At 34.9% G+C, this 16,863-nt stretch overlaps 1 protein-coding gene and 1 long non-coding RNA gene across 41 annotated transcripts in view; one reads left to right on the forward strand and one right to left on the reverse strand.

Moving 5' to 3' along the window:
* agbl1 (AGBL carboxypeptidase 1) overlaps window positions 1-16,863 on the forward strand; it is a 395,384-nt gene that overhangs the window by 218,264 nt on the left and 160,257 nt on the right. For all 40 annotated transcript variants that reach the window (XM_087311870.1, XM_087311857.1, XM_087311865.1 and 37 more), the window contains 6 exons: window positions 1,004-1,087; window positions 4,828-4,920; window positions 5,330-5,478; window positions 11,797-11,884; window positions 11,991-12,120; window positions 13,639-13,792. In XM_087311870.1, the coding sequence (XP_087167996.1) occupies window positions 1,004-1,087; window positions 4,828-4,920; window positions 5,330-5,478; window positions 11,797-11,884; window positions 11,991-12,120; window positions 13,639-13,792 (698 nt within the window). The remainder of the gene's footprint in view (window positions 1-1,003; window positions 1,088-4,827; window positions 4,921-5,329; window positions 5,479-11,796; window positions 11,885-11,990; window positions 12,121-13,638; window positions 13,793-16,863) is intronic.
* On the reverse strand, window positions 2,319-8,243 carry LOC137489331 (uncharacterized). Its single transcript, XR_015526227.1, has 3 exons — window positions 7,926-8,243; window positions 5,945-5,990; window positions 2,319-3,528 (listed from the first exon to the last, which is right to left on the reverse strand). It is a non-coding gene; the product is annotated as an uncharacterized LOC137489331 (long non-coding RNA).

Here is a 16,863-nt window from a genome sequence, read left to right on the forward strand (position 1 = left end):
AACACAAATCTGATAAAAAAAAAAAAAATCTTTAAAAAGAACTCAAGGGTGTCTTGAACATTTAAAGGATAGAGAGCATGTTTATGTCCTGTTTTATAGCTCATTCCATGAAATCAACATCTTGATGAGAGTGTTGTGTGTTTATTGTTGGCCACAATGGACTGTAAACTTTATTTTGGGTTTATTCATTCAATCTCATTATCACCTGAAATTTGCTCTCAGAATTGGATTGTCCACATATTTTATTATACATTTATTATTTTTTTGCATTTTCCTTTTTCACATTAGGATAAATGCCTTATAATGTTGTTGTTTCATTGCGACAAAGAACCTAGAAAATTAGCTAGTTAGCATCATACAGGGCAAAAAGATGAAGCACTATAGGTTTGGTTTGGAAAAGGCATCATGGAAACAGCATCGAGAGTGATGACTGCATATTATTATTATTATTTTATCAGACTGTTTCATACATGTAAAAGTAATAGCTGAGAGATTTGCTCAAAATGAAATCTCATTATTTACTCACAGGCTTTTCTGTATTCTATATTTTAGAAGAATGTTCTGGCTAATCTTACTGACACAATGAGTAACCCCTGCTGAAATGAAATATTTCACCCTAAAAATGAATAATTTCAGTGGTTACAAACTTTAAAACTGCTACAGTAAAAATAAATAACCTGGTTAACAGTACTCCCCCTAATGATGTGTAGTGTTAGTACTTTCAAACACGTGTGTGAAATACTATAAATTAATGATATACAGTAGTTTATTGTAAATTTTAGAAAATTATAATTATACAGTTTTTGCCATATTTCAATGGTAAAATATTGGCAACCACATAGTTTTATTTTATTTTTTTTATGTATTACATTTTATGGATTGTTTGACTCCAAAAAAAGTCATATTATATTATATTATATTATATTATATTATATTATATTATATTATATTATATTATATTATATTATATTATATTATATTATATTATTATTTTGCATTTCAGAAAGAAAGTTTTTGAAGACCTCAAGCGTGTCATTTGTCCTGAGGACATGATCAACAAGGTTGTTTTTGACATGGATGAACCCAGGTAAGCTTTTCTTCGTTTCGGCTAAAGCATTTTTTTCATTAGATCCTCGAATCAGTCGCATGGGAAACATTTCGATTGTTAATAATTTATAATTAATAAAAGAAATTAAGCCCATTAAGTGCCTTTAATGCGTCATAATGGATCTTTCACAGGGACACGCTGAATTGACACTATGTCGGCAACCAGAACATGAAAGATCTTTTTTTTATTATTGCAACAATCACAGAATATTGATACATTAAAAATTATTAATAAAAATAAAATATATTTAACTAAAATATATATTATTGGCCATATGAAGGTTGATTTTTTATTTTAAAAAGTGTATTTTACTCACAGTTGATATACAGTTGAAATTGAATGATGCTATCAGAGCAAGGAAATTTTCACAGTATGTTTGATAATATTTTTTCTTCTGGAGAAAGCCTTATTTGTTTTAATTCGGCTGGAGTAAAAACAGTTTTAGTTTTTTTTTTTTAAACCATTTTAGAAACAAAATTATTAGCTCCTTTTACCTTTTTTCGATAGTCTACAGAACAAACCATCATTATACAATGACCTGCCTTATTACCCTAACCTGCCAAGTTAGGCTAATTCACCTAGTAAAGCCTTTAAATGTCACTTTAAGCTGTATAAAAGTGTCTTAAAATATCTAATAAAATATTATTTACTGTCATCATGGCAAAGATAAAATAAATCAGTTATTAGAAATGTGTTCTTAAAACTATTATGTTTAGAAATGTGCAAAGAAAATCTCTCAATTAAACAGAAATTGGGAAAAAATAATAAAATAAATGCAGTAATAATAATAATAATAATAATTATAATTATAATAATTATAATATATGTAATATTATTATTATTATTGCATTTATTTGTTATAAATACATTATTAAATTTGTTAATATTTATTTTTTATGATTAAAGTTTTTTTTACCAAATTAAAATTATGAGTTAAAATAATTATTCCACAAAATCATTCCTTCCTTCCTTTCTTCCCTCCCTCCTTCATTCCCTCCCTCCTTCCTTCCTTCCTTCCTTCCTTCCTTCCTTCCTTCCTCCCCCTTTCTTTCTTCCTTCCTTCCCCTTCTTTCCTTCCTTGCTTCCTTCTTTCCCTCCCTCCCTTCTTCCCTCCTTCATTCCCTCCTTCCTTCCCTTCCTTTCTTCCTTCCCCTTCTTTCCTTCCTTGCTTCCTTCTTTCCCTCCCTCCCTTCTTCCTTCCTTCCTTCCTCCCCCTTCCTTTCTTCCTTCCTTCCCTTTCTTTCCTTCCTTGCTTCCTTCTTTCCCTCCCTCCCTTCTTTTCTCCTTCCCCCTTCCTTCCTTCCTTCCTTCCTTCCTTCCTTCCTTCCTTCCTTCCTTCATTGCTTCCCTCCTTCCCTCATTCCTCTCTACTTCCTTCCTTCCTTCCTTCTTTCTTGCTTTCCTTCCTTCTCCCTTTCTTTATTCCCCATTCCTTCCTTCCTTCAGTCATTTCCTCCTTCATTCCTCCCTTTTTTCCTTCGCTCCTTCCAGCTGCAACCCATCTCCGGGAAACATCCACACACACACTCATACACTACGAACAATTCAGCCTACCCAATTACCTGTACCACATATCTTTGGACTGTGGGGGAAGCCACACGAACAAAGGGAGAACATGCAAACTCCACACAGAAACGCCAACTGACCCAGCCGAGGCTCGAACCAGCAACCTTCTTGCTGTGAGACAACAGCACTACCTACTGCGCCACTGCGTCACCCTTCTTTCCTTTCTTTCTTTCTTTCTTTCTTTCTTTCTTTCTTTCTTTCTTTCTTTCTTTCTTTCTTTTTTTTCTTTCTTTCTTTCTTTCTTTCTTTCTTTCTTTCTTTCCCCAGTCTCCAGTGTCCCCCTGATGTGTGTCCCAGTTCCCTTCGATTCTTCTCTAAATTTTTTCTATCTTTTTTGTGAGTTAATTGTTGAAATAATGCCTTAATATTTTTGTAATAAATTGTTGTGAAAAATCTATATTTCTTTGTTTTCTTTTTCATCATTTTTTTTCCTGTTTCCTTTTTTATTTCACCCTCTTTTTATTTTTTTCTACTTCCTTTATCATTAAAATCATTGCCATCTATCATTATTAAAAGTATTTATCCTAATAAAAAAATGAGTCAAAATATAGTCACAAAAAAAAAAAAAAAAAAAAGAACACACACAAAAGGCATACTTCCCGGGCTGTTTGTTTTGATGGTACAGTTGCTCAGCTTGTACGTGTTTGATGTGTTGCTGCTGTCAGGGTCATTCTGGGTGATGAACTCCTGAATGGACAGCGTCTCTCTGTGATGGACAGCTTGTCGTGCGGAGCTGCTGTTTACCATCATGCAGTTCAGAAGTGTTATGTTGTCAGGAAAGCGTGTCTCCATCATGTGGACACTGCTCTGCTGTTGATCTGATCAGTCATCTGAAGTGTGACTGGAATCTGCTGCTGTGAAATCAGGGATGTAGAATTGTAGTTAGCAGACTGAATGAATATCTGGGAGATGTGTGCTGATAATCCACTGCTTTGTTGAGCTAATGTAAGAGTGTAATGTGATGTACCTCTGTTTCTTTCTTTGTTTCTTTCTTTCTTTCTTTCTTTCTTTCTTTCCATCTGTTTCTTTTTTGTTTATTTTTTTTATTTTTGTTTGTTCGTTCCTTCATTTCTTATTTAATTTTGATTGTTCTTTCTTTGCCCCTTTCTTTATTTTTTACCTTCCTTCCTTCCTTCCTTCCTTCCTTCCTACCTTTTTTCCTTTGTTTTCCTTCCTTCCTTCCTTCCTTCCTTTTTTCCTTACTTCATTCCTTCCTTCCTACCTTTTTACTTTTGATTTTCTTCCTTCCTTACTTCTTTCTTTCCTTCCTTCGTTACTTTCTTTTTCCATCTGTTTCTCTTTTGTTTCCTCTTTTCGTTTGTTCGTTCCTTCCTTCCTTCTATCCTTTCTTTTTTCCTTTTTTCATGTGTTTTCTTTTGTTTCTTTTTTTAATTTCACCCCCTTTTTATTTATTTTTGTTCGTTCATTCGTTTCCTCACTCCTACATTCCTTTGTTCCTTTGTTCCTTTGTTCCTTCCTTCCTTTTTTCCTTTGCATCTGTTTCTCTTTCCTTTACTCTTTTATTTTACCCCTATTTTTATTTGTTTATTCTTTCCTTCCTTACATCTTCCTTCCTTTATTCCTTCCATCTTCCTTCCTTCCTTCCTTCCTTCCTTCCTCCTCTTTCTTTTTCCATCTGTTTCTCCTTGGATTCCCATTTTATTTCACCTCCTTTCTTATTTTTTTATTCTTCTTTTTCCTTTTTTCATTGAGATTCTGTTCTCCATTCCTCTCTCCAAACTCCTTACTTCCTTCCTTCCTTCCTTCCTTCCTTCCTTTCTTCCTTCATTGCTTAATTTCTTTTTTTTACTTTTAAAACTAAATTTTTTTTCTGCTGTAATTCCTATTATTCTTTCAACATTCACTTTTCATCCTTTTCCCCACATTTCTTTTCTTTTCATTTAAAATTTCTTCCTGTCCTCTCTTATGTTAATCTTTTATTTAATCTATTCTTATTTCTTTTCATACATTAATTCTCCTGCCTTTGTATTGCCTTTTTTTCTCTTTCTTCTGATTTCATCAAAATTTTCACGTTATCATTCATCCTCTTTCTTTCTTTCTTTCTTTCTTTCTTTCTTTCTTTCTTTCTTTCTTTCTTTCTTTCTTTCTTTCTTTCTTTCTTTCTTTCTTTCTTTCTTTCTTTCTTTCCCCAGTCTCCAGTGTCCCTCCGATGTGTGTCCCAGTTCCCTTCGATTCTTCTCTAAATTTGAGAGTGGAAACCTGCGAAAAGCCATTCAAGTCCGCAGGTGAGAGTCTGCATTCCTATACAGTGCACGTACACACACACGTATACACACACACACACACACACACACACACACACACACACACACACACACACACACACACAGCAGCTCACCGAGTGCCCTTGGGCCTCATTTGTAGTGCATTGGCAATCACACTCTCTCTCTCTCATTCTTCTGTTTCCACACTTTCAGTAAGCTTGTCTCCTCGATCAAATCAAAGATGTGTCTGCGGAGCTGTTTCGATGTGCCTAAATAAAAATGCAGACGTATTTTTCCCCCCAAATAAAACGTGGCGGCGTAACAGCAGATCTCTCTCTGTCGTTTACATAACACATTTCTCAGTCTTCCTCTCTCCTCTTCTCTCCAACACCCACTTTGTCTGATTTTCTCCTCTCTGTCTCTCTCTTAGTCATGAATATGATTTGATTCTCAATGCCGACGTCAACTCCTCTGCACACTGCCAGTGGTTTTATTTTGAGGTCAGCGGCATGATGGCCAACGTCCCTTATCGATTCAACATCATCAATTGTGAGAAAGGAAACAGCCAGTGTAACTACGGTAAGCATTAGCCTAGATATTTACTCAAATAGGACATTCAATGCACTAAAAAAAAATCAATCATTGAATTTACTTTTTTTATACAGGCGGAATTTAAACAAACAAATTAAACTTAGTAATGTTAAACATAATTTGTTTGTTTAAATTCAGACCATATACATTGTTTGCAACCACTTACCTTTAAAAAATTGTTAATTAAATTAAACTTTTTTTAGTATGTAAGGGATAAAGTACATTCAGGTGGTTGTTATGGCAGAATAAAGGCCAACAGTCTTATTTGCATACGAAAAGGTTTTTTTTTTCTGCAAACACAGCCATCTGGATGTACTTTATCCTGCTTATTACTTGGCTATTTGCCACAAAACAAAAAAATTGGCACAAAACATTGTTATGGATAGTTTTTTAATTGTTTAATTAAATGCAAAGCTGACAGACATGAAAATGGCTGAATGGAGCATACACTAACCTGCATATTATCCAGTCACAAGATGGCGCCAAATAGAAGTTGTTATCTAGAAATAACGTACATTGGAATGTCAGGAGTGATCAATCAGAATCAGTATTCCAGACAGCCATGCAATATGGTATTTTATGAATAAAAGCTTATACACACCAGGATGTTTTTTGCTCACATTTATTGTCAGCATTTTTCATGACATTTTTTCTGCATTCAAACCCAGGCAATTTTCATCGATATTGAGTGAAAACACAAAATCACCCCCTGACATTAGATGGTGCTTAATGAGCTTGCAAGTCTTGAAAGAAAAGGGAAATTAAACTCACCATCAAATCCTATTCGCTACTCTCCACTACTACTGACATTATTGTAGTTGCAGTTATCATACAGCTCTTTGTGTTCAGACACCAATGTAAAAAGCAGCTCTACTCTGATCTTGCCTCGGTCTTCAAATACTTAATAAATAACCTACTATAAATTAAAAGCATAAATGTATGCTTGTATGATTTTTTGTTTTTTCAAGCTTCGATGATGTAAAGTAAATTCCACTTTTAAATAATAGGTCACCTATAGCTTTCGCCACGGCTGTGTTCAAATTACTATCGATGTTTTCAAAGTATACTACGAAGGTAGCGCATATGTAAACATGAAGATCGCTAAAACTCAACTTTAAAAATGCTTTGAAAGCAAATTACACCTTAGAATGTTCTAAACGAATAAGGTATACAGGGGGATAACTGACAATAGAACACAACCAGGAACTATGTTTCTAACTACAGCTCTAGAGGTGTAGTTGCAAACACAGAAGTTTTTGATGCAGTTTGCGAATATTTGTTGGACTGATGGATTTGGAAAACGGCAAATCAGCAAACTTTGTTTGTAACAACACAACTTGCGACCTTAGTTGGCTAACGATGGTTTTTGGAAACGCACCCCTTATTGGTTTGAAAGTTTTTGATGCGGTGTGCAAAAAAAAAAAAATAGGCGTTTCTTTAAAAATGCCGCTTTTAAGACTGACGTTTTACACATTGGTGTGCTTAATTACATTAGCGCCCTTTGTTTAGTCATGAGGTAATAAATGTTGACAAAAAACCCGAGCAAAAAGCGTCCCAGTGTGAATGGGTCTTTAGGGTCCAGGAATAAACAAAAAAATAAATATAATATATAAAATATAATAAATAGAGTTTCTACTACATGTTATTTTGGAATTTTAGGTTGTGTTTTGTTATTATAAATTATAGATAATTACAGCTAATATATTCAAACATTTAAAGTGCATATTTGTAATTTCAGTGGTAGAAAAAATGTAAACAGCAGTATTTTGAAATATATGTTGCATATATGACATATAGAGCTTCTGTATAGTTCTAATCATATGTATGGATACTAATTGCATTATGGACTTTTTTTTGTTGCAAATTCAACTCATTTAACTCTATGCAGTTTGTCAAAATGAGTTTATTGACTTATACTTTGTATAAGTATTGGATTATATTTAAATTGTATAATAAATAAGATAAATAATAGTATTGAACTAAAAGAAAAAGTACTAGCAGTTTATTAGCAGGTTTTTGTATGATAATTAACAACACCAACCCATAAAAAAGTATCACTTCAAACTATTATAAAAATGTCAACATTAAACTTTTCAACATTAAAAGTTGTTGGAGGAAAGATCAGTGTCCCATAATGCAGTTTAAAATCATAAATAAACTGAAACAACTAATGCAAATCACAACTGGAAAAAAATTAACAGGTTAATTTTAGTGTAAACAGTTTAAGGTGCTCATTTTTAATATTTAGTTTTGTTGCATCTTTTTTTGTAAATATTTCTGTATTCACCACCAGTGCATACACGGTTGTATTTCTTACATGTGTTGGCGAGGGTTAAAAGATCTGTTTTTATCACCGCCGACCAAAATCATAAGATGCCCGATTGTTCTATTGGCTATGATTTTGTCTGAAAAGGAACACAGCATCGCCAGCTTACCCAGATTCAGAAGACGCTTTGGTGTTCGCAGCTAAATCATATCATTGCTTCCCAGCGGTGGGCCGAGCAGCTCTTAAATCTGACACCCGCCGTATATCCCACAAAAATACAGTTCTCCGATCCTCCCCCGATAAAGCCTTTCCAATGGCCCTTGACTGGCTTTTCTTCATTTTGCTGTGCAGCTGGGCATTATAAGAGACTCGCGCTGGCCCCGACTCAGTGTTTTATGCCTCTGTATTAAATGAGATGTCCTTTACTGTTGACCTTATTTGAGTTTGAGTAAAACTCACTCCCAACACTCTTGTACTTTGAGGGAATGCATTTCAGGGCACTCTGTCAACTTCTGTTCCTCAATGGAGACGGTGTTTTGGAAAAATGCCATCTTTGGCATATTGGCTTTGAGAAAGAGAGTCCCTGCCTTTCTTTGAAAGACTAAAAAGATATTTGCGATCAATTTTTAACAGCAAAATTTATTTATTAATTCATTTATTTATTTGATTGTTCCTTTACTTATTGTTGTACTCACTAATTTACGGAATTTGGCGCTTAAAAGATCGTTCTGTTTGTCTATCTATCTATCTATCTATCTATCTATCTATCTATCTATCTATCTATCTATCTATCTATCTATCTATCTATCTATCTATCTATCTATCTATCTATCTATCTATCTATCTATCTATCTATCTATCCATGTGATTTTTGCTTTTACTGTTCACTAATAATGTAAAATAGTTAAAATGATTTAAAAGCAATTTCAAGTGTTTACACAGCTGATGACTGGTGATAAGCTAGTTTGTCATGCTGTCCCAGGAGAGAGCCCTGAGCTCATGAGATTCTCGAGCCCGGGGCTCCCTCCCCTTTGTATGGTGGTCCGATGGAGGCTCGTCCCCGGCGGTGGGTGCAGGGGCGGCGTTCTGTGAAGGCCAGCGGCCCTGTGTTTAAAGCCGCGGACTTGTTGGTGTGCTCTGCTGAGTGGTAGTGCGCTGGATGTCGGGTAGGGGAAGCGAGAGGAGCCGTGTAGTTAAGGTTGTTATCTTTGGTTATTTATACTGAGTTAGGAATCGTCTGATTGGTGGTTCGTACATTAGCTTGACTCAGGGCCAGCCGTGTCAATCACAAGCACGTGATGCTCTTGAAATTAGTTTATATATAAACTTCACTTAATGTGTTCTTTTAGGATAAAATTAAATAAATAAGTTATAAATTTATAAATATATTTTTTTATTTAAATAAAAAAATTAAATAAAAAATAAAAACCCAGAGGATTTGCTTTAAAATGGATCTGAATATAAGGCCTCGTTTACAATGTCAGGTCTTGATGCTCAATTCTGCTTTGTTGCCTATATCTGATTTATTTGCCTCTCCGTTTACATGTTCTTTTAATTGTGACCCATATCTGATTCATGTCTTAACACTTGCCATACAATTTACGACATTTACGGTTCTAGCATCTGCGCTACACTAGCCATGATGAAAGAAATTGTCTTGCTTTTTGCTCTGAAAAATATGCAAAGTTCGGCCAATTTTAAAATTATTTTAAGGCGTTGGAGGAGGGAAACGGCCGTCATCGCAGCTTGCGCCTATGGTTTGTAAATGTTGTCCTCCACCATTCGGCGAGATCTCAGGTCTGGTGGGAGCAAATTTTTACGACTGACCACTTTCCTCCTCCATGTTTCCTCTGTTGTTGTTGTTGTTGTTTACCTCATTGGTGTCTCCACACATGCTCTTTCTACATCATTAAACTGTAGAGAAATACCACATTGTCGCAAGTTTAATGACATACAAAACGTAATACCTCAATAAATGTGGTCTGCCTATTTACATGATAGTCGCATTGATATACGATTTAAATCTAATTTATTTTCACATATGAAGGAGGCCTGAAACGGATCTCTGAATATCTGAATTTAGACGATCATAGAATAGATCCGATCTCTGTCACACATGAGCACACAGGGCAGCTTTTTTTATTTTTATTTTTCGTTAAATTTAGCTAAATATTAAAACTATTTTACTCTTGTGACATAAAGGAGAAATTATTGTATAATGCTGAATAAGGGCTTACATTTTTAAAATTTAATAATTAAAAAAAATACTGTTTATTAAATAATCACGACTAATCTTTTACAAAATAAAAGTTTGTAATTTAAAAATAGATTTGTATGTATTATGTATTGTATATATAAATGCACATATATTTTGTAAATACAACTTTTATTTTGTATGAGATTAGTCACGATTTATAATTAAACAGTAGTAAAATATACCATTTAACTAATTCGGCCTTTAAAAAAAGTATGATGTATATATAAATTCTTGCAATTATATATCATTTGTTTTATATAAATGTAAATAAGCATTTAAATCTATGTTTATTTAAATGTATGCAACAGTTCTGTCTGGTTGTATAATCTTATTGGCTGATAGCTGTGCAATATTAAAGCAATATCAGCACTCGTACAGCCTTTTCACTCTTGTGTATTACTCCGCCCACACTAGGACTAAAGAGGGACTAAACAACTCACTACAGTGACAAATATTGCTGCTGTTTCACAACATAATGTACTTTTGAGGCTTTTTATGTGAGAATGTGAGATTGCAATTATACAGTTTATCTATAAGGATAAAGCCTATTTGATATTTTGTTTTCATAAAATTATAGCTTGTTGGCAACAATATTTCCCGCCGTGAGCACTCCTCTGATGGCTACTTATACTAAAGTATGGTGGGTTTCTTTATTTCAGTCTACTAAAAAAAGGTATTGGTTTAGGCTATATCTTGGTCACAGTCATCTATTATTTACTCCAGAGCAAATAGATTTAACTTCAATGTTAAGTTTAGCTTAATGCTGAATAAAACCTTGGTCATTATTCTTTTGACTGATTTACATATTTTAATATTGTTGCTTGTTAAATGTAATTAATCGATAAATTAATTTAATATAAAATGCAGTAATATTTAATAAAAAAAATTTTGTACAACAAATTTTGGGGAAATTTAATACAAGGAAATTGACTTTACATTGTACCACAAGATGACGACAGAGAAGGAATAATAAGCCTGGGGGATAAAAACGGTTTTCTCATCGTAATGTTAACTTTAAAACTAAAGCTGAACAAATTATTACAGAACAGGTAAGTGACATTCTAGGTTGATCTCTCCCTTTTGTATTTTATATTGCTGTATTTATATAACCTTGTAGTGTTTGCTTTACTTTGGATTTTTCTGGTTTATTTTTTTGTGAAACTGTGAGAAATACTGAAGGAATACTGTGTTATAATCTTAAAATGTGAGCAAAATCATGTTTTATAATCACATAGACATTACAAGGCTCTACATTTTGCTGGATAATCATTCAGATACTAGTTCTAAAGTGATGTTTGTGAAGTAGCATTGGTTTCCACTGTGCTGATGGTCAGCTGCAGATGTGAATGAATGGTGGATAAAAGCAGCTCCTCGTACAAAATGGTTGTTGAGAATCTCCGTGTTTGATTGTCTTTTTTATACACACAATTATGCCTTCAAACTGTTGTTTAAACACATTATTACACTCATAGCAGTATACTATATACAGCCATATTGCACTGCTATGAGTGTGATATGGCTCATATAAATAACACATATACAAAGTATATACAAAATTATTATGTAAGCACAAATATGTTTACCTACAGAGCCTGCCCAGGGTGTACCCATAAATAACTTGATGAGCAGTTTAGCACTGTCACACTATAAAAGTCCACTCTTTAAATGCTGCTGATTGCTAAAGCTAACAACCGCATGTTTAGCAATTACAGAATGACCTTTAAGTGAGTGAATGTTTGACATGGCTGGTGACCGTAGGGTTGTGGGCTGTTTTTTCAATCAGGCATGCAGCCTGTGCTGTATTCAGTGAGGGAGGCTCTGGAGGGAAGACCACACTGGCTGCGAACAGGCTCTGAGATCTGCTACTACAGGTACGTTTAACCTCACATTTCTGCACTTCACCTCACTTTATTATACCTTTTTTTATGTAGTCTGTTCAATATGTTAAATTTGCAACTGTGCTTTTGCCTTCCTCAGAAATAATTTTTGCCCTAGAAGAGGTCAAAAGCATCCTTTCTACACGCTGACCTTCACGGTGACCTTTCGCCATGAAGATGACGTGTGCTATTTGGCCTATCACTACCCTTACACCTACACAACTCTTCAGGTGCTTAATATAACACACTTTATATGAATCATGTTTTACAGAAGCACTGAATCCAAAATTTTATCTGACATTTAAAACGTAGATAAAAAAATGTTGGTTTTACTTCTAGGAACACCTTTTGGGGGAAATTAATTTTGTCCTATAGTTTGTTTGTTTTTGTCTTTGTTTTTGTTTGTTTACCCACTTTTGAACTTGTTCCCATGCCAGAAAATGGGAATGATTTAAGCTCTAGAAATGCCATTTGGGAAAACCGCATAGTTCCTAAAGGGCCTTTCACATCTGAGAAACTTTTTTATAGTTTCTAAAACTATTGGTGGAAGTGTCCTCTTTACAGAAACTGGGAAGAATTTTAACTCCACAAACCATATTTGAGGGGAACTAAATTAGCTCCTTTCACAACAAAGGATTTTTTTTCAGTTCCTACTGTTTTTAGAGGAAAGTGTTTTGATTTTCCATCACAAGACATGTGAATGATTTTAGTTCTAGGAATGCCACTTTTGGGAAACCCAATTAGCTTCTACATCGGAGGAACTTTTTTATTAGTTCCTAGAACTATTGGCAATAGTCCCCTTTTCCCAAGAACTGGGAAGGATTTTACCTCCACAATCTCTTTTTGGAGGGAACTAAATTAAATCCCATTAGGTTTTTCACGCTAGAGGAACATTTTCATTGTTCCTATAACTAGTAGTGGAAGTGTCCTCTTCCCAGAAATTGGGAAGGATTTTAACTCTACAAACCCCTTTTTGGGGAAACTAAATTAGCTTCTATAGGGAATTTCACAACAGAGGATTCTTTACACAGCTCCTACATTTTTTGGAGGAAAGTACATGCACTTGAACTTCCATCACAGAAAATGTGAATGATTTTAGTTCTAGGAATGCCACTTTCGGGAAACCCAATTAGTTTCTACATCAGAGGAACTTTTTTTTATATATAGTTCCTAGAACTATTGGCAGAAGTCCCCTCTTACCAAGAACTGGGAAGGATTTCAACTTTACAATCTCCTTTTAGAGAGCACTAAATAAAATCCTACTAGTTTTTTTTACACTAGAAGAACATTTCCATAGTTCCTAGAATTATAAGTGGAACTACTCACTTTCAGTTTGAACTGAAGAAACTGCAGACAATTTAGTTTTAGGAAGGCCCTTTAGGGTGTAATAAATTAAATCTTATTGGGGCTTTCACACTAAAATGTTTTCACAGTTCCAGTCATCGACAAAAGCAATTTTTGGTGTTACAATGTTAGTTATTAAAAATTATATTTAAGGGAACTAAATTAGGTCCTACTTCAGGTTAGGGTATTATCCAGCACATTAGGAACTACAGTGATGTAAATGCGTGCTGAATAGGACAAATGACTGTTACATGAAACACTGTATTTTACAGTGCTTTCCTCTGATTTCATTTGACAGCTCATGTGTTTTAGAGCCAACAAATTTAGGTAGCTATTAGTTTCGCTACCCAACCTTAGGTATCATTACCAAACATTTATTAAATATTTTTCCAATCAATTTCTAGACTCATCTGAAGATGTTGGAGAAATCAGTAGACCCCCGGAAAGTTTTCTTCAGGCACCAAAACCTCTGCGACACACTGGGGGGAAACTCCTGCTCCTTAGTCACGATCACAGCCTGCCCCACTTCCAGAGCCTGGAAACATCTGCACCAGCTGCGTAAGTATCACACCAAAGCTCGCAATGAGTCAGATTTATGCTCTTGTGTATCAACACTCACACCTGTGTGCTGAGTGTTTGTGTTTATGAGTGTGTGTGCATGCATACAGTCTGGCAGCTCTTCAAGGCATTTGGAGGATCTGAGCTTTGATTCGTCTTGTCAGAGGAGGAGTTTTGGAGCTGGGATGTGGGTGGGTGAGTGGGTGGATGGGGGGAGGACACCGGAAGATGGGGTGACGATGTTTGACTCACTGTTTGAACTTTTCATCCACTGGCATAACATGTTTAAAAGAAGAAGGAAGGCACATATAGATAAAGAGGAAATCAGGTTCTTGTTGGAATCATTCTATGGGCTTTATTTTAAAGACCTAGGCTCATGAGTTATGGGTAAGTTTTGGGCATAACTTGCATTAAACCAATCAGTTTCATCTCTTATTCCCTTTAAGAGTCAGTTGCTTCGAGCCATGGCACAGTTGCTATTTACATAGTGGACTTGTAAGTGGAAAAACTGAACACTTCACCAGCAGGAAAACAGTTAAACAGACCCACTGCAGCGAGAGAATAAAGAACAAGCCTCTTTCATTTGGCCTGTTTACTCTCTTTTTACTTTACCTTTACTCTTTACTCCTTTACTTTGGTGGATAAGGAAACGGTGTTGTACGCACTCTACTGAAGACATCCATTAGCCTACATATTTAATTTTGTTAGTTAATCACAAAGATTTACTATATATATATAGTTAATCACAACTCTTTCTAAATTCAGTTCTAATTTCCAGCAATTGAACAATAATAACGAAGTGTGAGTTATATCTGGACACACATTCTATTCATTTGCCCCATATGGTGATGCATGCACATCCCAACCTGACTTCATCAAATAGGACATGTTCCTGGATTAACATCTATGTTGATTTTGGAACAACATTCCAATCAGCCAGCTAGAACTAAGCAATATGTTTACTGTTTATGTTAAGTTTAGGCTTGTGATTAGGTTTATGCACTTCAACATGATTGCTACTGTCCAACTATTATTCCCCTTTGATTTTGGGAATAATTTACAGTTTTGGTTGGATTTTGGGTATAGGGAATAGGTATTAATTACATTTTCGAACACAATTATGTTCCAGGATCAACATAGATGTCACATCATACTTGCGAAATCATGACGCGCATGATGCATGTCTCAAAAACCTGACTGGTGGACAAATCTAAACTTGTTTTTATTGAAACAAATATGGACATAAAAATACTACTGATAAAAATAACATTATACAACTGCAAATTGTCATGAATAAATTGAAAAAAAGCTATTATTTGCTATATAAACAACGTGGCGCAAAAACGTAAAACTTACTGTTGCACTGGTCTGAAAATAGCAACAAAATCAAACCATAAATGTCCTATTGTGTCTTATTGTGCTGGGTGTGTGATGGGGCCCCTTCTTTTTAGTCCAGGGATGTTTCTCAATATGCATTTTTCAGCTATCTTGTGTCCTTGTGCTCTTGTGTAACAATATCATCAATTGCCAAAGTTCAGTTCCAAAAGTCAAGACTGCACAAACAAAGGAAAATTGAAAGTTCCAGGATGCGTTCTTGGAATCGATGATGCACTGATGCAGACTTGAGCTCAATACTCGCTCTAGAAGTCCTAGAAGTCATTGCGACTGGAAATATGAGGCGCAGCATTGTTTTTATAGATTTATTATTGAAGTTCAGAGATATAACTCAGGAGTTTCCCTAAATGAGACGATGAAAGTAAACATTACCATGAAAACTTTAATAAAGGCATAAACACATTAAGGGTGTTTATTTGCCGAAATTTGTATTAAAATCTGTTTTTTTTGTCTTTATGCATATTATATATTGTGTAAAGGGGAAAACACAATAAATCGTTGCATGAATGCTGTCATGTTTAAATCATTTTCGGTTAAAAACAGGCAAAGGTCGTGTGACCATCAGCAAAAACGCAACATCTCATTACTTACAGGATGTGTTCTGTGTTCTCGCAGTCTCCCAAGTTCGAGTTCTTGGAATTGAAAACAGCCTAGAACAACCATGAGTCCACCAAGTGGCGCAAATGGATTTGCTATTTAAGCAATGTGACACAAAACATGAAAACTAGTGTTGCTCTGGTCTGAAAATATAAACAAATCACGCCATACACCTTATTGCGCCGGGTGTATGATGGGGCCAATATTTTTTCGTGTCAACCCCACTCCCTTTTTTATTTATATTGATTATTCTATTATCTAAGTATGATGGTTAGAACAGCAGGAACCGTTGCTACTTTACCAATGTCACTTTAGATATAGTATTTGAATAATTCTTTAGTGTAATGTCTAAAGTGATGACAACACAGGTGATTTTTCTCACATTTTAAGATTATAAGGCTGAAAGGCATGAAATGCCATCAGTCTACAGACATTTCCCACTATCTCTCTGTTGCAATGAGGAGATCACAATAATTAACCCAGAAAAAGCCAAAGCAGCGCAAACACTACCAGATTACTGTTGTGTTTGCGATAAGAAAAACATTAAACGCATGCGGGCATTTCTTCTTTCTTTCTTTTTACTGATTTCTTCTGCAGTAGCGAAAACAGGAGACACATTAGAAACAAACAGATGGCCAACCAAAAAGAGTCCCATCTCAAACTCAATACAGTATGGTATAAATACAGCACTACACCATACGAAGGAGAAAGACTGACTTTCACCATTTAATTAATGATTTGATCAGCAGTAGTTAGAAATTGCGCTATTTTCTCCTGTTAGGGCTTATTATGCTATCTCTGTTGCTATTTTGTGCATGGACAACGTCAACTGTCTTTGCTCAATGACAGGCTAATGGCTGCCAACACGCTGTCTCTGAAATTATAAATATTTTAAAATAGGCACTATCCTTAAAAATAAACTGCATAGTTGAAATCTAAGCAACTACATTCTCGACTAAAAAGCCTCAAAAGTACATTATGTTGTCCAACAGCTGAAATATGTGTCAAACTGTGGTAAGTTTTTTTTATATCTGGTATCACTCTATATGGGCAGAGTAATACACAAGAGTGAAAAGGAC

This window comes from Danio rerio, chromosome 25 (assembly GCF_052040795.2).
Source record: "Danio rerio strain M-AB ecotype USA chromosome 25, GRCz13ab, whole genome shotgun sequence".
NCBI lineage: Eukaryota > Metazoa > Chordata > Actinopteri > Cypriniformes > Danionidae > Danio > Danio rerio.